The 22,497-nt window shown below is 48.8% G+C and overlaps 1 protein-coding gene across 1 annotated transcript in view; it reads left to right on the top strand.

Moving 5' to 3' along the window:
• LOC146191682 (cell adhesion molecule Dscam1-like) overlaps nucleotides 1-22,497 on the top strand; it is a 95,756-nt gene that overhangs the window by 35,064 nt on the left and 38,195 nt on the right. The window contains exon 10 of the mRNA XM_084600363.1: nucleotides 6,211-6,372. Coding sequence (XP_084456489.1) covers nucleotides 6,211-6,372 — 162 coding nt within the window. The remainder of the gene's footprint in view (nucleotides 1-6,210; nucleotides 6,373-22,497) is intronic.

Below are 22,497 nucleotides of genomic sequence, written 5' to 3'. Positions count from 1 at the left end.
TACACTGGAGGACAGGCCAGGCCAGAAGAACCGTCTCTTCACGCGGTCGTAGGTTTTGTGAAACCCTAGGTGACCTGCCGTAGCGTCATCGTGTAGAGCCGCTAGGATACTTCGGCGAAGCACACGCGGGAGGACTGGGATCCAGCGAGTTCCCTCAGGGCAACACACATAGCGGAGTAGGATGCCATATTCGAGCTTGACGTTGCGTAATTGTCGGCGGAGCCTAGCATTGGGTAGGTTCAAAGCGCCATTAAGGCGGTCGATGATGGGACGGCAGTAGGCGTCGGCTAGTTGCTGCGAGCGGACAGCGTGTTTGTTGTCAGAGGCGTCAAACGAAACTGCTTTGATATGCGTCGGAGGCAGAGAGAATCGGCTCTGGTCAGAGAAGGAAATACATTGCGTAGAAAAACTGCTGGTTGATGGCGAAATTGGGCAGCGAGAAAGCGCGTCGGCATCTTTGTGGTGGCGACCCGATTTATAAACGACGTGGAAATGGTACTCTTGTAGGCGTAGATTACAACGACTAAGTCGGCCTGTCAAATTTTTTTATTTTTATTGGTTTATTAATCGTGAACCCTATACCATTAACTGTACCACATTCAGGCAACAGTTCCGCCAATACTTCGCGGACCCGGCAGTTCGGACTGAGATCGCGAAGAACAAGCTCGCTTCCCGCCTCCAAGGTCCTGATGAGTCATATGCGTCTTACATAGAGGCCATACTTGCACTTTGCCGGCGTATTAGTTCCACCATGCCGGAATCTGAACGCGTACACCACGTCTTGAAAGGAATTAATTCCGTGGCTTATAACACACTAATTGCCCAGAATCCTTCAACTGTTGACGCCATTATTACGACCTGCCAACGCATAGACCAGCTGCAGTCCTCCCGATTGCAGCCCGGCATCGCTACTGGCCCGACCTCTGCTGACCTCGATCTGCGGGCGCTGATTCGAGCCATCATCCGCGAGGAGCTCCAAGCCCTCAAGCCTACCTGTCGACACGGGTGCGATCATTCTTCCGTAACTTCTAATGACGCCGGTCTCCGCAGCATCAATAAAGAAGAGCTGGCAACAATCAACCAACCTATGGTATCCGACCCTCCTGCACCATGCACCTCCACCACTTGTGGAAGAAGGCCAGATCGAGACGGCAAGGTCGAGACGGCAAGGTCGAGACGCCAAGGCAAGGGATGCCGTAGCTGGCGTTTATTCCGATGGACAACCGAGGCGCGTGCCACCGGTGGCGCCGCGATATGATGACGATGGTATGCAGACGTGAAAGAAGATCCTTGGAAGGCTCACAATATAGACGATTCGCAAAATCATCATCAGAGAAGGAAGAGAGACGAGACATGCGCAACTTGCGACTATATATTAGGAGCGAGTTAATATCCGGAGAAACTGGACAAGGGTGGGTATCGCGCTGTACGTTACGGCTGCGTGGTAAGCGGGGGGCGGCTCTTATTAATGCGAAAGCATTTCTTGTCTTATGGGTGGAGTGGTAGAGCATGTCATCAGAGCCTGTGGACAGAGTATGTCTGCATAAACTGTCAATAATCAAGTGGACGGGAAATTATAATAACAGCTGATCAAGGACATACATAAATAGGAGAAAAATTATTGAACTCAGTTAAATGAACAAATGATTACTTAATTAATTAATTGAAAAAATTAAGCTCTCTGCAGAGTGTGTCTGCAAGAACTGTTAGCGTGTCCACAAGTATAACCAGTTAATTTGTCCAACTTTGGCATCTATAGCTTTTTGGGTACGGCCAACTCGATGTGACCTCCAAATTTAGGTCGGCCACCCCAATAATTGGCCCTTGGAGCCCCAAAACATAACCGCGTCAGAATTTAACCAAAATCGATCTCGAACGTAATTAGAGTATGATAAATTCAGTGGTTAGCTGCAAACTTATGTGGGCCACCAAGAAAAGTTTTCCTCCAGTATTTCTGCTTTTTCACTTAGTCCAAGTTTCATCAAAATTGTATTTAGCTAATTTGAGTATGATCGACTGAATGGTGAACTCCAAATTTGGGTGGGCCACTCCCAATTTTTGGTGACTTCAATCCTAATATCTAGCGTCGTCCAACTTCGACCAAAAGAAACGGCAGCTAAGCAACCTTACTGAGCAAAAAACACAAATTCATAACTGAGCTATGCACGAAACCTGTGATGTTTTCGCCTTTCTGCACCTAAGCTGACTCAGGTGCCTCCCTGTAATTTGTTACGCAAAACTTCTTTGGGCTGCGGAGCCTCGCCTTGCCGCATCTACGCATGTACGTGATTTGAACGCACGTACGGTGGCTCTGAACGCACCAGCTTTGCGTAGTCATGTGCAAACAGTGATGCCTCACCATACACGGCGGTGGCGGAGGAGTGATGTATGCTTTTTAGGTCCTGTAACCTGGAAATAGCTTCTTTCTTTCTGCAAATAGCGCGGCACCCATACATCGCGCGCTCTTAATGGATGCCTTTGCACGAAAAGATAAAACCACTTCAGTTAGTAGGTTTTCGTTGAAGAATGCCGGTCCCCTTGCCTCTTATGAAGGATGAGATGAAAGGTGAAAAGGCTAACTTCCCTCAAAAAGTGGAAGCTGCCCATTAAATTAAAAGTGAGCTGTGGCTCGACGGAAAGCATATTTCTCCTGGGTTAAGAATTTCGTCAGTTCGTCATCGCCTGTTACTCACCAGTCAGTCATCAATCACTAGAACAGCAAATTACAATGATATGATTTTTTACACAACCCCCGATTATTTCCGACACGCGGTGTCGATTACTACTACTACTCCACTGGCGGCTTTTCGACCGAACTAGCTGTATGAGCTATAGCTTGAAATAACTATTACAAAGGACGAGGTGTATGCGATACGATCGTTGACTTGCGAAGCGCACTTCGCGTCCGGTCGTGTACCATAGTTGTTGACCGTCTACGTCAGAGAGTATACGTTACCAACGAACTTTTCCAACTTATTCAAGTTCAACTTACAAAAAATAAAAGTAAAATAGGCATTTTTTACTAAAGCCGCGTCGCTGACGGTACATTGCGATGTGCTGCAGACGCAGCGCGAGAGCTCTGCATGTGCATAGGAGTGGGGAATGCGGCAGTGCATATAGCATAGAAAAATTTGTTATGTCGGGTCATCAGGATGACGACCTCGCCCTCCTGTCCTTATCAGACGGCCGAGATCCGTTGGAACCTGGTGGATTCGAAGGCTGGTCTGATCGTTCATTTTTTTTGTTTTTGCTCTTCAAGGTCCTGGCTGCGTAGCAAAGTCTCCCATGACTACTCGCGATCCACTAAAGTGTTGGATTGGGCGAATGCCCACATCATTAGGTTACGGTGGCCCGTTCTCCACAGGCCCTACCTCTCCCGCCGCTTAAGCCATACATGAACCTAATCAGTGTGGCTCGGTTTGGAAAAATGCCCACCTGCAAATGCCTCCACGCTGCTTCCCCACCCTTGCTCAGCTTCTTATGCGGTTCTGGATGTTCTCTTCTACTAAACATGTACAACTGCGTGATATTACGGAAAGAGTATAATCGCTCGTTTCCTGAAGTATGTTCATCTTCAGAGGGAGTCGTAGAGATCGGCCAGAAGGTCAGCCCTTGGGCGAGCTCGTGAGGGCTCTCATTACCTTGAAGGGTTTGTTACGCAGGCGCCCAAAGCAAACATATTGGACTCTGCTATTGCCCCAGAGCTACATTGACACTTTTCCTTATGGTCAACTCTAAGCGCTTACGGTCGAAGAGGGTGAGTTTTAGACACGGCATAGCAAACACAACCCTTCCGATTACAAAGGCTTGTAGTAGCCTGAGCAGATTTACCTCATTTATGTCTGACTGCTTGTTGGCGATGCGTCGAATAAGCCTGCTGGTGTGCTGCGCACTCCTTCGGATTCTTTCCGAAGGTTCGGAGTTACATCTTGGGGACTGCACGTGTAGCCCCAGTATGCGCACGCAGTCCACACGTGGGACTGATTACGTGTCCACCTAAAGTGATGCTCGGCTTTTCCTTCTTTTTCCGTGCTTGTGCCACCATCATAAGGAGTTCTGATTTTTCAGCGGAACGCCGAAGTCCCTTGCCCGGCAAATATTCTTCTATCGCATGCACCGCCGTCTATAAAGCTTCTTCTATAATGCCATCGCTTCCGTGGTTCATTTCAAGATATTGTCTGCATATATACTATGATGGAGTCCCTCTTTCTCTACCAGCTTTCTTGGTAAGCCAATCATAGCTATGTTAAAAAGGATGGGTGAGAGCACAGATCCCTGTGTAGTGCCATGGGCTCCGAGTCGAATCCCTTTCCGTCTACAATTGCCAATGTTGGTGTCAGCTGTTCTGTTCGTTAGAAAATCTAATATAACTGGCTTCCTACCCCTAGCGCACTGATGTCGTCTAGGATAGCGTCTTGGCAACGTTATCAAAGGCAAGGAAAACTCGCGGCCAGCGCGGCTTTCATATTCCCAGTTTCTATTTTGCTATCATAAATGACTCTTCGAGTGACTTCGAGTTACTTCTAGGGACTCGAAGCAATTTTCGGGTGACTCTAGGAGCAGCAGTGCCACCGGGCGACGTTTTTGGAACCTATAGCGAAAAAGCCGCCCAGCGTGCGGATGCAGTTGGCGGAGCAACATGGGCAGCTAAGTGTAAGGGTAAACTCCGTGCACGTCAGATGCTCTCAAGTAGGAAGGAGCTTTCTGCACCAGCTGCAGTTAAACGGGAAGATGGAAACCGCGCCGGCTGGCACCAGTGTGTTTCAGGAATAAAAGCATGGTTTAGATTCATGACTTTAAACTGGACGCCCATTTCATAGAACGAGACCACTGTTTGCATATCAAGACACCTAAAGATTAGACAACAAAGCTGCGACAAAGCAACAAATATGCAGTCTTTAGAAATAAGTATGCATTTGTAATGTATCCTATGTATCTAATTTCTTTCGTAATCATAAAATGGTATTAGTGGTGTTTACAGCCTGTAAGATGTATGCAAAAATGCAAGAACAGGAACATCGTGAAGGCGTCTGGCATTCCGATATTGCGAATATGTCGCAATAAAACAGCCTTAAACGTATACAGTAGACAAAAGTAGAAAGAGCTTGCGGATTGGTAATACGGCGCGCTAGCGCGTTGTGACCGTGTAGCGGCTGGTTCGGAGACATGCAAAGGCTACCATCCCTGATGTACTTGCCTGCTCGCCAGAGCACTTCCTTCAGGCGCGCCCTTCTATGCAGAGAAACGGCAGCTGTAGCGGCTGGCGTAGTCTCTCCATTTTTGCGCATGACTGTACGCTATGCTTGCGTCTTTACTAAAACAAAATTGACCATCTATTTAGTTCGCCACACGAAATGCGACTCGCATGCGGCAGCAGAGTCAACAAAATTACCGAAGGGGCACAAAACTAGGCACAGTGATCATGCTAGCGCACCTATGTGCTCCTAGTTTTATGAAGTAAAATAGGGGTGAATTTTTTCCGCCTATATTGCGTATTAACTGCGCAGAATAAAGGTAATATGTGCTTTTTTTCCTTGTATAGTTAAACAGCAGGTAATAATGGCGGGAACGTTTTAGGATTAGCATAAAAGTCTCTTTTATGCTAATCCCAGATAATACTACGAAGCTTGGGGACCGTCTCTTGTGTACAATTTCTGTCACATTTTCTGCTGCGCCAATATATTTATGAATTCATTAGGCACATTTATGCTATAATTTATGATAAGTGTTTATAAATATGTGCTTTGATAAATTTCCTTTTTTGGCATTGGAAAAAGCCGCAATTTCTCGCGCTCTAACATTAATAAGCGTTGCTTGTTGCCACAGTGCACCGCTCATATTATTACGAGCATGACGCCTAAAGCGCAAGAAAGGCGCTTCCGCGAAATGCTCCTGCCTGTTCAATGACTTGAAATTTTCGCCTCGAGATAACTTTAACGCGGTAATACATTTTTTTTCTTTTAACAGTGTCTCCTCTTCACCTGCCATGTGTTCAAGTTTTCACTTGTCGTCCACAGTGCCAACCTTCGTGCAAACTTATCACTCGACCTATGCGTCCAAAATAAAATTGCATATTTTTCTAGTGGCAATGTGCGCCGCAGTAGAGCACTCACGCATTTGTGTTGCAAAGCATGTAGCTGTTGTCTTTTGGCGGACCACAATTTCTTCCGGGCCCTTCGTGAACGTTTGGTTTTCTATCATTGCTTGCAGAGGGACTCCGGCTTCCGTACAACCACCGTCAGAAGACCTTCTCTAATGGGACGCTCGTCGTACAGGACGTAGAGCGGGCCACGGACGAAGGCCTCTACTCGTGCACGGCTCGCAACAAAGAGGGCCTCACAGCGCACAACACCGTCTACATCAACGTGCTGGGTGAGCATCCTCCAAGTGGCTTTCAGTACTGCCTTGGCTTTTTTAGCATCCTTAAAGTGTCTTTCAGTACTGCCTTGGCTTTTTTAGCATCCTTCAAGTGGCTTTCAGTACTGTCTTGGCTTTTTTAGCATCCTTAAAGTGTCTTTCAGTACTGCCTTGGCTTTTTTAGCATCCTTCAAGTGGCTTTCAGTACTGCCTTGGCTTTTTTAGCATCCTTAAAGTGTCTTTCAGTACTGCCTTGGCGTTTTTAGCATCCTTCAAGTGGCTTTCAGTACTGTCTTGGCTTTTTTAGCATTCTTAAAGGGTCTTTCAGTACTGCCTTGGCTTTTTTAGCATCCTTAAAGTGTCTTTCAGTATAATGCCTTGGCTTTTTTAGCATCCTTCAAGTGGCTTTCAGTACTGTCTTGGCTTTTTTAGCATCCTTAAAGTGTCTTTCAGTACTGCCTTGGCTTTTTTAGCATCCTTCAAGTGGCTTTCAGTACTGCCTTGGCTTTTTTAGCATCCTTCAAGTGGCTTTCAGTACTGTCTTGGCTTTTTTAGCATCTTTCAAGTGGCTTTCAGTACTGCCTTGGCTTTTTTAGCATCCTTCAAGTGGCTTTCAGTACTGTCTTGGCTTTTTTAGCATCCTTAAAGTGTCTTTCAGTACTGCCTTGGCGTTTTTTAGCATCCTTCAAGTGGCTTTCAGTACTGTCTTGGCTTTTTTAGCATCCTTAAAGTGTCTTTCAGTACTGCCTTGGCTTTTTTAGCATCCTTCAAGTGGCTTTCAGTACTGTCTTGGCTTTTTTAGCATCCTTCAAGTGGCTTTCAGTACTGTCTTGGCTTTTTTAGCATCCTTCAAGTGTCTTTCAGTACTGCCTTGGCTTTTTTAGCATCCTTCAAGTGTCTTTCAGTACTGCCTTGGCTTTTTTAGCATCCTTCAAGTGGCTTTCAGTACTGTCTTGGCTTTTTTAGCATCCTTCAAGTGGCTTTCAGTACTGCCTTGGCTTTTTTAGCATCCTTCAAGTGGCTTTCAGTACTGTCTTGGCTTTTTTAGCATCCTTAAAGTGTCTTTCAGTACTGCCTTGGCTTTTTTAGCATCCTTCAAGTGGCTTTCAGTACTGTCTTGGCTTTTTTAAAGGCGAAAGCCTTTCTAGGCTCATGGTGGAAATCTCACGTTCGCGAGACGTGTTCGCGAGATTTAGCGAGACGTCGCAATAGGTTCTGACGTTAACAAAATGTCCCTTTCGGGTAGTTAGGGCTTCATTCTCGAATGCCGAGGAGAGGAGTCCTGAGGTGCAGGTGTCGCCGATGACGAAGCCAAAGAGAACAGAAGAAATGAAATTATAACAAGTGAACAAACACGGAATATCGAGGTAGAAGAGAAGAGATAGAGGGAAGAGACAGATGCAAAGGAGGAGGACGGGCTTTCTCCATTAAATTATTAGACGAAGCTAAGTGCAATCCTGTAAATGTTTCCCCGTACTAACCCTATTGCAAAAACCAGTGCCACTGGGTCCAAGCGCCCCAGCGCCATACCTGATTATGGTCCCAGTATGACGCTGGAAACTGGGCGCACTGGGACGCGGCATACTGGGACGCTCCGCGCTGGCGGCACTATTCGCCCGGAGAGAAAAAGGCGGGGGATAAAAATTAAAAAAGTAACGAAACAACTTAGGTACATAAAAAAACCTAAAGAAAGTAAAAAATAAAAGAAATGAGTCCACCAAGCGCGTCTCGAATCCATAGTCCCTAGACACATATCCATTATATGCTCAGCACGCTAACCACTCGGCCACGCCGAGAACTGGATTCCCTTGAAACATTTCTGCATTTTATGCATTGACCCGCATTTATCAGGTTGGGACTTCATGTTTTGCAGTCTACAGGCCCATTGCTACCGCTCTAACAATTACAACTCCTTGATCATTGGAGCTTGCTGTCTGCTCTCACGACTCGCAACTAATGTTCTCGGTGCCTATGCGCGCTATTTTGTGCACTGGAATCATTTTAATATGTGGAGTTTGACATCGCTGGAAAATTTACCAACGCCGGCTCTTCGGTGGTGCTCTGCTACCGTGGGCGTAATTTTAGCTAAAAACGGAGCTTTAGTACAAACCTTCAAGGAAAAAAGTGCGACCAAGCTTCAATACCGACAAGCCCCGCAGCGATGACCCTATATTGCGAGTAACTAAACCTTATTTGTATGTAAACATTGCGGGAAGCGTTGCGATGACCGAGGGCTCGGCTGCTTCATACGCAGAGTAAGAAGGAGCTCGAAAGCTTGAGAAACACGCCAAATATTATCCATTACAAGCGCTGTATGTTGCTGTTTTTTCTCTCATGGGCCCATCGCTCCTTAAACTACTCTCTTCCTCGTTTTAGTTTTTCTTTCTGTTGTTTATACTGGGCCGTAGTGCAGGCTACGCTCGCCTGCGATTGAGCCCGCATTGAACGTTTTGGCAGTAATCATTGTTTTAGAGTGCCCTTAAAGGTCCACGGAAACGGCCCCCAAGAAACCACTGATAAACGTGTTCAGTGTGTAGAACACATCCCTTTGAGCATTAACGCAAAGTATAACTCCTTGGAACAAAGCCAGCGATTTATTATTAATTTTTAAAAACAGCGTTTTTTGAAATTCGCGGGCAGAGAGATTGTCGCTTGGCGGTGTCGCATGGAACTATTTCCTAGTCCCGTGACGTCACGGGTCGGTTGACTGGCAAGGCTTGCTAGAAGCTGCCATTCGCTGCGGTCACTGCAGCCATGACGTCACGGACACACTTCCGGTAGCTGCGAAAGTCGTCTGCTCGTGCGCTGCTCGAACTCTGTGCGGGCTGTTACACAGCTCGCCGCCCTTATCGGTTAGGTGGCCATTGCCCATTAAGTGCAACAACCGAAGCGACGCAGGGATCGGCAGAACGAAGCTGCATTTACAAATATCTTATTTATATAACGTGGTTTCAGGAGTATCGGAGTGTCGTCCGACGAGGCGTCAACAGCACGGTCAAGCACCGCACGATGTCAGCACCTCTTCGACCGCCGTAAACACCGCCGTTGTGGCCCCTCCTCCCGCATACCGTTCGCGAACGACACGGCGGATCGTTAGCACCGATGTCCGAAATAAAGCGTGCTAAAATTTGTTGGCGTCTGGAATACTGAGCCGAATATCAAGTATGAAGCCCTCGTGAGGATCGCTGACCAGCAGCAAATTGCTGGTAAGAGCGATAGCCGTGATACAAGCTAGTTTCTGCTCAATTAAGCCAGCTGCCGCTGGTGCATTTCGGCTGATCCGACCTGCTCGTACTAGCTCTGCGATTAATGCGTCGGCAGAGTTAATCCTATAATTATTTTACTATGGCAGGATAGGAATGACTATAAGGCAGTTTCATAAGTAGACGATTTACGACAGCGTTGATCATGTTCCAAAGCGTCGACCGCCGCGGCTTCGAAGCGAAACAGTAGGCCTAGCGACGACTAGGGACGGTCACGCACGGCGCCGGCGTTCGCCGCGCTCGCACGTTCCACCCCGCGGTAATTGTGTAACGTACCTCAGCCTGCTCGCGGCATCCCGTGCTGCAAGCGTTGCAAACTCGTGTACTTTCATAGCTAAGGCCGCGTATTTTTTGACGTTCTGCTCAGCAACAAGCCGTTCAAACGATACTGTAGGCAAGACAAGGCTTCAGTACGCAGTCGCTGCGCTGTCGGCCGTAATCGAAGACGTCGGGCGGCACCATAATCTATACATCGATCTTTCAACGTGATACAGTGGGCAAATGAATAACTTTGTGAAGCAGACCCGCTCGTACGTTTCGCGCACTCGGGCGCCGACGAGTAGCTTCCGTCAACAGACGCCGTCATAACCTCGGTTAACGCCGCAAACCGAGGTCGTCAAGCTCGGTTTGCGGTAACCGCGGTTAGTGGTGCAACCATGGTTTGGTCCGCCGTGTAACATAGGATAACCACGGGTTCGCGGTTACACTAACCGTCGCTGCGCGAACTGGCGAACTCCTCAGGCGTGTGCGAGCGAGGACGGGTGGGGGTTGGCGCGAGTACGCCAGCGAGCGAGCGCGCGGCAGCCGGAAGTTCGTCGAAGTGACGTATGTCTGGGCGGAGCTTTGAACTTGCTTGTATTCTTTGTTTTTTTATGGCTCCCTTCGGCGTACGAGTTGAGACGGAAAATTGGAAGGGTCATTTTTAATCGCCGATATCTCTGGTGTTGCAGAAGCTAGATCGAAAATTTTTGCGGGAGAATGATGGGTGGTTCAATAACTATCAGTGTTATGGCGTTGTTTACCCTTCTTTGTGACCCCTTTCTGGGGACCTTTAAGATAAGCTGTGAAGTTGGTTATGCATGGTAGCCCACATTATTGAATTCCAGCTTTAGTTGTGAGTTAATCGTCGGTGTGTCATGAGATAGAGGCCGTCGTGGTCTCTCTCGAAACGCTCGAAACGACCTATCGAAACATGGAAACACTAGAAAAAAGATGCTGCCTTTGTTTTCTTACAAATGCGCAACGACTTCGCAGCAAAAAGCGCTTGCTTGAACCATATTTTTCATATGCGCCCCGATGGTCGATTGCGAGTACGCTGTTGCCCTGTTGGCCCCTGAGGGATGCTACTCCGGCTGACGCCGCAGGCCGCACCGCCTATACTGGGGGACACTGGGACCAGTGTGGCCCCAGCGCACATACAGCGCTTCTCCCAGTGCATCGAGGATGCCAGTGACACACCCAGCGTCAAACGGCTAATCCCAGCGTTTTTCTTCCATCGCACCAGTGCAGCCAGTGTCTTCCCGTTACTGCTCCAGTGAATATCGCAGACCTCCAGCGTGCCCAGCAGATCCAGTGCAAAACCAGCGCGAAAATCTTACTGGTTTCGCACTGGAGAAGCTGGTTTTTGCAATAGGGAAGCTTTATAGACAAATGATTACCGCGCTGTTCCTAAGGTGTGCGTTCATTCAAGGTTTAAGGAAACTTAGTTAAGTATAGCGTCATTTGTTTCTCCGGTCAAAAGCTTCGCTCAAGTGCATTCATTTCTTTCTTCATTGGTTAATTATTTGCTCGCTCGCTCTAGTACGAGCGAGCGAATAAGTGAGTGAGTGAGTGAGTGAGTGAGTGAGTGAGTGAGTGAGTGAGTGAGTGAGTGAGTGAGTGAGTGAGTGAGTGAGTGAATGAGTGAGTGAGTGAGTGAGTGAGTGCGTGAGTGAGTGAGTGAGTAAAAGAGGGAGGGAGGGAGTGCGCAAGCAAGAGATTGAGTGAGTGGTAGTATCTTTGTGAATGTGGGGTGGAGAGAAACAAGCTATTTCTCAAGTAAACAAAATTATATACACTGTCAGCTTTCTAGCCCATAGTGCACAGCATATGCTGCGCCCCTCAATGGAATCATTGTCGGCAGAAAATATTTTAGTACAAACCCGTGATAACAAGGAAGTTCTTCACAGTGCGTATGTAGGAATAGCCCGATAGAAAGCAAAATGCACTCACTACGCTTCGTTAGGCAGCTTCCCAAAGTGATCCATTCAGAGATCAGCTATCTAAAGTACTGTGAGTCTCCGCACCGTTTACGCGAGTCGCACTTCGGCCCGTTAATATATATGGTACATGAACTTATCTACTGAGCAGCTTAAGAGCTCGGTTATTTCAAACGACTGCGAGTTTGGCCTTCTTTTTGTTATTCTCGGTACTATCGGTAGTAGGCACATAGTTGAGCACTGTTCGCACTGACAGGTATTAACGCATTCGACGGCCCGTCATACGCAACCGTGGACACGGGCCAATGCGCAACATCCGTTCGCACTGACTTCCAGCATTTCGCAAGCGCTCAAGGCGCCTCGTCGACGGCGGTTCCTTTCAGAAGGCGAATGGCCCAAGCGCTGGCGCCGAAAGCACAGGAGAAAAGGTTAACGGCAGACCTTAGACCCAATTACCAAGCAGCCGCTCACCGGGCTTCTGCGCTCACGCGCTATATCACGCACGGGAAGCAAGCCTGGTTCCCGTTCGGGTTCCATTCATTTCCGATCCCACAGCCAGCCAGCGCGGCAAGCGAACACCCGAAGCCGCTGCCAGTCCACAAAGGTTGCGCCACGTATGGTTCAACCTCATCTCCCTCCTGCTACCGGCTTCACCGCGCAGAAACTTCACAACGCCGGTGGCGACGACTACGCGCCGGCCGCTGCCTTATTGGTGGCGTTCATTATTGCGCGCACAAGCGGGGAATGTGAGGCGCGATCTGCCGCTCAGATAAGTCATCGATTAGGGAAAACGACACCTCCTCCTCCCTATTTCAGGTGCTTCTCCCTCTACACCAAGCGCCACGTCTGCCTCACGGCTCACCTCACTTCCCTCCTCGGACGATTGCTAAACTGCGCACGCACGGTACTGCCGTTCCGCAGGAAGCCGCCATTAGTGGTGGAGGAAAGCCCGGCGGTGAACGCACGTGTGCTGCACTGGGGTATCCGCTGCAGTATACATACAAATCCAATGCATGCCTCCTGCCCCCTTCCCCTTACAGACGTTGCCTTGGGCGCTCTATGGAGCGCAACATGCAATATTCAAACACCGTGCGGTGCTGCCTCGCCTCTCTAAAAGTGCTGCCTCGCTTGCTCGCGGCCTTCGAAAGCCTCGCGCGACTCTCCTCGGGGCCTCCGGGGACGAGGTACGCGGGGAGCAAGCGGGGCTTTGTGTTTCGTTGTTCGGATTTGGGAAGGCTTCGAAAATTTATGCGTGTTTACTACGAACCATCGCACGATCTTCGCGATTAGGTGTAACATTGGCTTTGTAGCAGCCCGCCTGATCTCAGCCGTGTCGATGGCGTCAATATCCAAGGCACTATTAACCGTGAACTGCATGCGAGCTGTGTAACTAAGCTTTGAAAAGCACGCTGTAAGCTTATAACATGCGTAGATTAAGGTTAACACGTAACATACAACTTTCGGTAAATACTTAATTTTTGTTTATCGATGTATCGAGCGAACTGCACCAAAGAAATGTTACGTAAAACAAAATAATGAAGTATCCACGTAAAACAAAATAATGAAGTATCATCTGTCATTTGTTTTGTATTTTGTGCAGATCATATGCATCTTGTGAGTATAAGGAAATTGGGCGCTTTGAAGACATTTAGGTTGGCATACGTGGCTGCGATTCAAATTCGACTGGCTATCCTTTGAAAATCGGAAGAGACTTCTCAGGCAAACAGGGTGATTAAAAAATGAAAGATGGCTTAGCTCAGCTGTGCCTGGATATACGTAGCGAAAAGCAGCGACTACCTCGGAATCACAAGTTAATTTCTCTAGTCTCCTGCGCCGTTCGCCAGCAACTAAACTCTACTTGGCTTTCATGTCAAGCGCGTCTAAGTTCACCGGCGTTCCATAATTCGTTTGCAGGAAAGGAAAGGCGCGGTATCTGTCACGCGATGATGATGACGATGATGTGGCTGTCCCCTTTGCATCGGGTTGGCGCAAAAATGCACCCGCGGAAGACAAGAAGCGCCACCCGGCGACGTTGGAGCGCACTTTTTCTCGCTTGGTCCTCATAGCTGACGGCAGATGGGTGACGTCCCGTCCTTGATGTCACCGTAATTGAGGGACTTAACTATATTAGTCTTTGGTACTTTTAAATTGCGCGCCGATCGCAGTATCTGTCACTCGCGGAATCCCGACCCCGCCGGGGTGGCGCAGCGGTAAGACGCCCGACTACTGTGCCGGATTCCCGTGTTCGAACCCGACCTCGGCGGCTGCGTTTCGATGGAGGCGAAACGAAGTGGCGTCCGTGTGCTGTGCGATGTCAGCGCATGTTAAAGATCCCCAGGTGGTCGAAATTACTCCGTAGCCCTCCACTACGGCTCCCCTTTCTTTTCCACTTTCACTCCCACCTTCATCCCTTCCTTTACGGCGCGGTTCAGGTGTCCACAGAGCAAGTGTGACAGATACTGCGCCTTTCCCTTCCTGTGAACCAACCAACCAACCAAATCCCGCTATCATCCTCACGGTAGACAAGCGTAATTATGAAGAGCGTTTCTCGTCGAGGGGCGTGGCACAGCAACAAGTTCGAAAGACCAAGGCCACAGCCCCCTCTTTTCATGGGAGGAAAAAAATTAGTTGTATCACGATTTTTTTTTTTTTTTTTTTTGGCGATCAAACAGACTATTTGTTGCCCTCAGTGCTGCAGATGCGCTTAGGCAACGTGATACCGGATTTTGTTGTGTCTAGTTATCCGGCAAGAAATCGCGCTGTCACTGGAGTTTTAGAAGTTTTTTATGCGTTACAAATTTTGCGTGCCCATTTTTCGGTTGAATATCTTTTACGGTATCCAGGAAAAATTGTATAAGGACTTATACCTGTTTGCAACCTTTATATCGATCTATATATTGTAGAGGCCCAGGACAAGATGTCCTAGAGTTGCCGGTAAAATCAACCGTCAAATTGTTTATCTTCAAGCTTTCTTCGCTGTGCCAATTGTACCCTTCCCGTAAAAACATGGCTTAATGATAAAGGTATATTTGTACCTTTTACCATCAACTGCACAATATATAAAAGACCAGAGACCATCGATCATGTTTTATAGACTGCTGGTATCCCGTTTTTCACTATTATATATTACAAAGACCTTTAAAAAACGAACTACCCAATAATCCTTACGACATCTGGTTTATACCTGTACAAAGTGACGAGGTCCCATATGACATTATTATGATGCTGGGCCTCCACAGCATTTGGAAACGCGGATGGCATTTAGGCACGCCGAAGAAAATGTATGATCATTCAGGGTCAACTTCATTGAAGGTGTCACATTTCTCAGAGATGTTCGCCGCGGTCAGCCTGAGCAGCCTCAGCGGATAGACGTGATTGACGTGATTGACGCATCGATCACAATGAAACAGTTTTAAGACATCGCTTAAGTCAAAGGTGGGCTAGTGAGTTCTATGCCTGTATGTAATTTGTTGAACGGTAATAAAGGAGAAAAAAAAGCGGGGCTTCGCACAGCGGTAAAGCGCTCGGCTCGGGATCCAAGGAATCTACGGAGGTTCGATCCCCGACGAAGACAAATTTTTTTATCCTCTTAAACGTTGCTAGACAACGCCGGCAGAGCTTGGCTAGGGGCTGCGCAGTTGTTGTTGTTGAAAACTTTTTATTTCCACCGAGAAGAACCTCCGTTTCGGACTCCCCGGCACGCAGGCCTGATGGAGCCTTACTCAGGAGCCTCGCGAACTAAGGTCTGGTGAAGATACATTGTTGCTTCACGGCCTCAGCCGCCAGGCGGATGGCTTGCTGCTGCTGAGCGGGGTCCTCGCTTCTGGCCTTGGCTGTGATGTCACTGCTCTTAAACGTTGCTAGGCAACGCCGGCAGACCTTGGCTAGGGGCTGCGCAGCTGGCCTTGGCTGTGATGTCACTGCATACTTTAACTCCCACCTTCCTCTCTTTCCTTGTCCGAAAAAATATATAGGCCTATATTTAGATAATTAATTACAGGCAGAAAATGTAAAAGTATAGGCGAAAATGGTCTCATTAGCCAATGACTTGACGCCACATTTGAATGTATCAAATACTAAAATAGTTAATTAAATCAGTCAATGAAAGTGACGTCATGCAACCTGAATTCGAGACAAAAAGGGCATAGGAAGGGATGGTAAGACGCCTGAATACTGTGCCGGAGTTCCAGGGTTCGAACCCGACCGTGGCGGCTCCGTTTCTATGGAGGCGAAACGAAGTGGCGTCCGTGTGCTGTGCGATGTCAGAGCACGTTAAAGATCCCCAGGTGGTCGAAATTACTCCGTAGCCCTGAGGGGAGAGGATATGGCGGTTGAAGCAGTCGGACACGCGTCACTTCGGCTCCGCAAATTTTGACCGATTTCACCGGACCAACGCTTTTTCGCCACCGGATTTCATTCGGAACTGAAAGACATCAAGTGCTGTATCCCCTGGATGCCATATTTCAAGCGGTAGGACCATTTTTTCGGATCTTTACCGGACTTGAAAGTTCCAAAGCGTGCGCCAGCCCGCTAACCCTGACGGGACGCCCAGCTCGACATCGGGAGAGCATGGGACGCTAGGCTTATTGACGACGGCGGCGCCTAGCACCGACGCTTCTTCAAAGAGAGACCATATGGCAGGGCCAAGCCAAGCCCCAAGTGCGTCGCCACAACCACCAAATGCCCTCCTTGAAGAATTCCAAGGGATGGATGAAGACGACTTTGGAGACGCCGAGTCAGGAAGCGAAGACGGAATCCCGTCAGATTCCTCATCGGAGCGCGTCGGGTACAACAACGATGCCAGTTGGGAGCTTGTTCAATCCAAGCGCCAGAAAAAAAAAACTTCAGAGACAAGGACAACGGAAAGGCACGGGAACCGGCCCGGACGCCCAACCTCATGGAAAATCACTAGGTAATGCGACCGGCTGCAACAAGACCGGACAGGTGGAGCAGAGGAGGCCTAGGCGAAGACTGCCGCCACTCCCCAAAAATGACATCAAAATAATTTTTCGACCCAAAAAAGGACTCATGGTGAAATCACTCACCACACACCAAGTAGCGCGCGCCGTTATCATGGCGTGCGGCCAACAATGCAAGGACGAGGACATACTTGTAAGGCTTCGTACAGGATCAAATATCATTATCGTTAGCACCCCACATGAAGAAACGGCTCACCTGGTGCGGCGCATTACCCGTCTTAAATTCGCTGGAAAGTCGTACGAGGTCAACGCTTACGTGGCAGCTCCGGAGGACGTCTTTCGCGGCGTAATACACGGTGTTGACCCAGGTACGTCTCCCGAAGAGCTGAAAGCACACCTACGAGTCAGAACTCAAGGAGTAACCATTCTCCAGGCAAGGATGCTTGGAAAATCCAAGACCGCAGTGATCACGTTCGACGGCCCGATCTTGCCGAAATTCGTAATATACTACGGAGGTGAACTACCGTGCTACCAGTACCGCCCCACGAGGCAAGTGTGCTACGTCTGTTTCCAGCAAGGACACCGCTCCGACGTGTGCCCCACACCGGACATTGTTGTGTGCGGACTGTGCGGAGATAAAAATCCGACGAAAGACCATGTGTGCGAGCTCAAGTGCCTAATATGCGGGGAGGCACATCGCACCGGATCCAAAGAGTGCCCCGAGAGACTGAAAAAGGCAAGACCAAAGCCCAGCGGGGAAAGAGGGCGCAGTGGCCAACGCGGGCGACCACGCAAGCGATGGTTCAGCTCAGAAGGAGAGACCTCGAGGAGCCGATCAAGGTCCAATTCCTTCCCACCTCTGTCGCCGGCCGGTTCACAGGAGGGGAACAAACAAGAAAAGCAGAAAAAGCTTTCCCAGCAAGGCGGCAGCAAGGTAAGCTGGGCATCTACCATTGATCCGCACTCGGTAGACAATAGTAACACAAACAATACAAACAACAAAAATATTCATGTCAAAGAAGCTAAAGACGCGAGCAGTGATGAACTCAGACGCGAGCTTGAACTCGCTCGACTCAAACAAAATGACCTCGAACGCAAGGTCGAGGAACTAACAAAAGCACTAAAGGCACAACAGCGGGAGCTTGAAATCACTAGAGCCTTTCCAAAACAGCCACAAGCATCCAACAATGGAGAACTTGAAGCACGAATGCAACAGATGATGCAGCAGATGATGCAGGATATGATGCGGCAAATCCAATCTTAAATGCAACAGATGCAAGCACAATTTCAGGGGCAGATCTCAGAAATCAAAAGCGCTTTTCGAAAACAAAGACATAACGAAAACATTAGGGAAAGAGCGTACAACCGTCCAGCGTTAACGGCGTTCGCTGTCGAACAAGGCAACAGCACGAACACGTAAACATGACCAAGACGCGTCAGCAAGACCAAGAAAACTTAGAAATTTGGCAATGGAACTGCAGAGGCTACCACAAAAAACAGGCCCTACTAAAACAATACATAAACACACAGCTTACACCCCCCGATGTGATTGCGCTCCAAGAGACTGGAACCAGGCCCTTTTTACAGGGGTACGATGTTTACGAGAGCCAAAACGGGGGTAAAGCAGCCGTTCTAGTCATCAAAGCCATCACCGCAATCAGGCACGATACCATCGCCGACACGGACATCGAGCACGCGCTTGTCGAAATCATTCCGAAAAAGCGAAAGGGAAGGAGCACATTCGTACTGAACGTGTACAGCCCGCCAAGACAAAGAAAAGCCAAATTCTTTGAACTCTTCCACGGAGCGCACAAGCTGGCCAAAGAAAATGCACTCATTATCGTGGGAGATTTCAACGCCATGGACACGAGTTGGGGATACCGGAAGCAAGATATCAAGGGAAGAACATTAGCGGACGTAGCCGAATACTTTGGCTGTAAGCTAATCACAGATCCCGCGACCCCCACGAGAATCGGTAATAGTGTGAGCACGGACACTTGCCCGGACCTCACGTTCGTAAGGAAGAGCAAGGAGTCACAGTGGGAAAACATGATGGAAAACCTAGGTAGCGATCACTTTATCCTCCGGACGCGAATAGCATTGGAAAGGATAAGATGCCGGATCGGACATGCAAAACTCACGGACTGGAACGCGTTCCGCGGGGCTTGCAAAAAATCTGAAGGCGGCATTCAATCACTAGAAGACTGGAGCGGCATGTTGACAGAAACGCGAGACAAATGCACAAAAAGTGTAAGACGAACAACAACAACGCCCGAAGTAGACGGGCACCTTCTGCGCCTATGGGAAGCCAGACGCAGTCTCACTAAAAGATGGCGAAAGCAAAAACACAACAGGAAACTAAAACTAAAGATAGCAGAAGTTACGGCAAAAGCTGAAGAATACGCAGCGCTACTCGCGAGACAAAATTGGGAACAATTCAGCGACTCGCTTAAGGGAACCTTAGGTACGGCCAGAACCTGGAATCTCCTAAGAGCACTAATCGATCCGACCAAAACAAAATCAGAAAACAATAAAAGTATCCACAGATTCATCCACTCCTTCGAGGGTTCGGACACCGACCTTTTAGAGAAGGCACGAAAAAAATGTTTCGGTGATCGCAACCCCTCACGATACCAAGGAACCTATCGCGGAGCCGAAAACGAGAGACTCGACCGCCCAATAACTGTGGAAGAAGTTTATGCGGCCATAAGGGATACGACCAGAAACACGGCAGCAGGAGCCGACAGAATCGACAATGCCCTGATCCGAAACCTGAGTGATGACCTCATACAAGAGCTCGTAAGCTTTCTAAACAAACACTGGGAGGCGGAGACGGTTCCCGAAGACTGGAAACAGGCCGAAGTAATTATGATACCTAAACCTGGCAAACAGCTCAAAATTGAAAATCTCAGGCCCATCTCGCTCACGTCGTGCCTAGGCAAGCTTTATGAGCGGGTGGTGATGCTCAGACTGCAAAATTTCATGGAAGATAATGAGCATGTACCCCATACCATGTTCGGCTTCAGAGCAAAACTCTCGACGCAGGACGTGCTGCTTCAAATACAAGATGTGCTCCGCAACGTACCCCGAACAGGTGAAAATGTCATAATGGCCCTTGACATCAAGGGAGCATTTGATAACGTCAGTCACGAAGCGATCCTTAGAGGCCTAGACGACTTGGACTGCGGACGCAGAATCCACGGGTACGTCAAAGCCTTCCTGTCAGATAGAACTGCCACCATCGGCATGGGAGACCTTCGATCGAACAAAATTCACGTGCCAAACAAAGGAACACCACAAGGATCAGTCATCTCACCTATCCTCTTCAATATAGCTATGATAGGTCTAGCACGAAAACTAGAGAAGATCGAAGGCATCAGGCACGCCATGTATGCAGACGACATAACAGTCTGGACGAACACCGGTTCCCTCGGAAAAAGGAACAAAAACTGCAGGAAGCGGCCTCCTGTGTACAGAAATATCTCGGAGAAAGAGGACTCGCATGCTCTACCGAGAAATCGGAACTGCTTCGAGTGTGGAGAGGCAAACAAAACCGAACCGTTCCAACCAGTGAGAACCTGAAACTCAACATCTACCTGGAAGGAATGCCCATTCCTGAAAAGACAACAATAAGAATATTAGGTATGTGGGTTCAATCGAACCAACGCAGTAGTCACACCTTTACCAAGCTCAAAACAACAACGCTACAAGTGACACGCATGATCACCCGCATCACCAACAGGCGGCATGGCATGCGCGAAGAGGACACACTAAAACTAGTTAGAAACCTGGTAGTGAGCCGAATTATGTACAGCCTGCCCTACCAGTGCCTCAACAAGAGTGAAATACAACAAGCGGATGCCCTGCTACGCAAAGCGTATAAGACGGCGCTCCGATTACCGCGCAACACGTCTACAGAAAAGCTCATGGCGCTTGGATTGCAAAACACATTCGAAGAACTACGCGAGGCGCAGCTTGAGTCGCAAAAGCTCAGGCTGCTGCAGACAACGACTGGAAGAGCGCTCTTACAGAGACTCGGATACTGTGAGCAGATGCGAGAAATAGCGAGGACGGTAACGATCCCTGACGAACTTCGCAAGTCCCTCAAGGTAGCTCCAATCCCAAGAAACATGGACCCGAACCTCCACCAAGGTAGAAGAGAAGCAAGGGCCGATTTTATTCAAAAAACATACGCTCCTCAAGACACGACTGTGTATGCAGACGCGTCCTCGAGAGGAGGACACAACAAAATTGCAGTGGCCACGGTGGTCAATTCGTCTCTACGTGAAGTGACCAGCGCCTCTATCCGACACTGCACAGTAGCAGAGGCCGAGGAAGTAGCCATTTTTCTAGCGGTGGCGGAGGGCTATAGAGCTGGGCGGTCGCTAACGATACTCACGGACTCTCAAACAGCCTGTCGAAATTTCATGAATGGTAGGATTGGTCGTCACGCGCTCCGTGTACTCCTCAAAGCGAGCGACAGAATTAACAACCACAAAGAAAACAAGACCAGACACAAAATTATATGGGTACCGGGGCACATGGGGGTGGCAGGGAACCTAGAGGCTGACAGGAAAGCTCGAGCATACACTACCTTCCGAGCATCCGACGAGTCTGCGGAACTTTTGCCAGCACCCAAGTCATACTCGGCCATACTAGAAAACTATAGAGGAAGAAGAATGCGATATCCCCCACCGCACAGTTCTCTCACCAGAGAGGAAACTGTCATATGGAGACAATTACAGACGGGTTCATACCCAAACCTGCACATACTAAACAAAATGCACCCTACCATATACGCTGACAGATGTCCGTGGTGCGATGAAAAACCAACACTATATCACATCACATGGGCATGTCAAAACATAGATGTGGTCCCCAAAATTCGAAACCCGTGTGCGGAGCAATGGGAGACTCTGCTGTCCAGTGACCGCTGCGAAGACCAGCAAGGTCTGGTACAGCGAGCCCAACGGGCGGCAGCAGCCAGCGGAGCCCTGGACTGAGGGCAACCGACCATTGTGAAAAAGTGGACGAAGTCGACGGAGAAGACTTGTGGATACAACAAGCAGGCTTCTCTGAAGACGTCTAAAACCGCCAAATAATATAGGGCTAATAAAGTTTTTCCTCCTCCTCCTCCTCCTCCTCCTCCTCCTCCTCCTCCTCCTCCTCCTCCTCCTCCTCCTCCTCCTCCGTAGCCCTCCATTACGGCTCCCCATTATCTCTGTCCACTTTCATTCCTATCTTCATCACTTCCTACGGCGCGGTTCAGCTGTCCACAGATCGTGTGACAGATACTGCGCCTTTCCCTTCCTGTGAACCAATTCAATTCAAAGGGATTGGCGCGCCATTTGAAAGTACCAAAGACTAAAGTAGTTAAGGCAGTCAATTGGGTGACGTCACGCAACCGGAAGTAGAGCCGAAAAAGGGCATAGGAAAATATTGGCGTGCAATTTGAAATAATAATAATAAAAATTGGTTAACAGGAAGCGAAAGGCGCAGTACCTGTTACACTTGCTATGTGGACACCTGAACCACGCCGTAAGGGAAGGGATGAAGGGGGAGAGAAAGTGTAAAAGGAGAAAGGGGAGCCGTAATGGAGGGCTATGGAATAATTTCAACCACCTGGGGATCTTTAACGTGCGCTGGCATCGCACAGCACACGGACGCCACTTCGTTTCGCCTCCATCGAAACGCAGCTGCCGTGGTCGGGTTCGAACGCGGGAACTCCGGACAGTAGTCGGGCGTCTTACCACTGCACCA

This window comes from Amblyomma maculatum, chromosome 4 (genome assembly GCF_055883805.1).
Source record: "Amblyomma maculatum isolate TAMU_Amacu chromosome 4, ASM5588380v1, whole genome shotgun sequence".
NCBI lineage: Eukaryota > Metazoa > Arthropoda > Arachnida > Ixodida > Ixodidae > Amblyomma > Amblyomma maculatum.
Note: the sequence above shows the minus strand (reverse complement) of the source record. Positions and strands in the feature narration are given on the sequence as shown.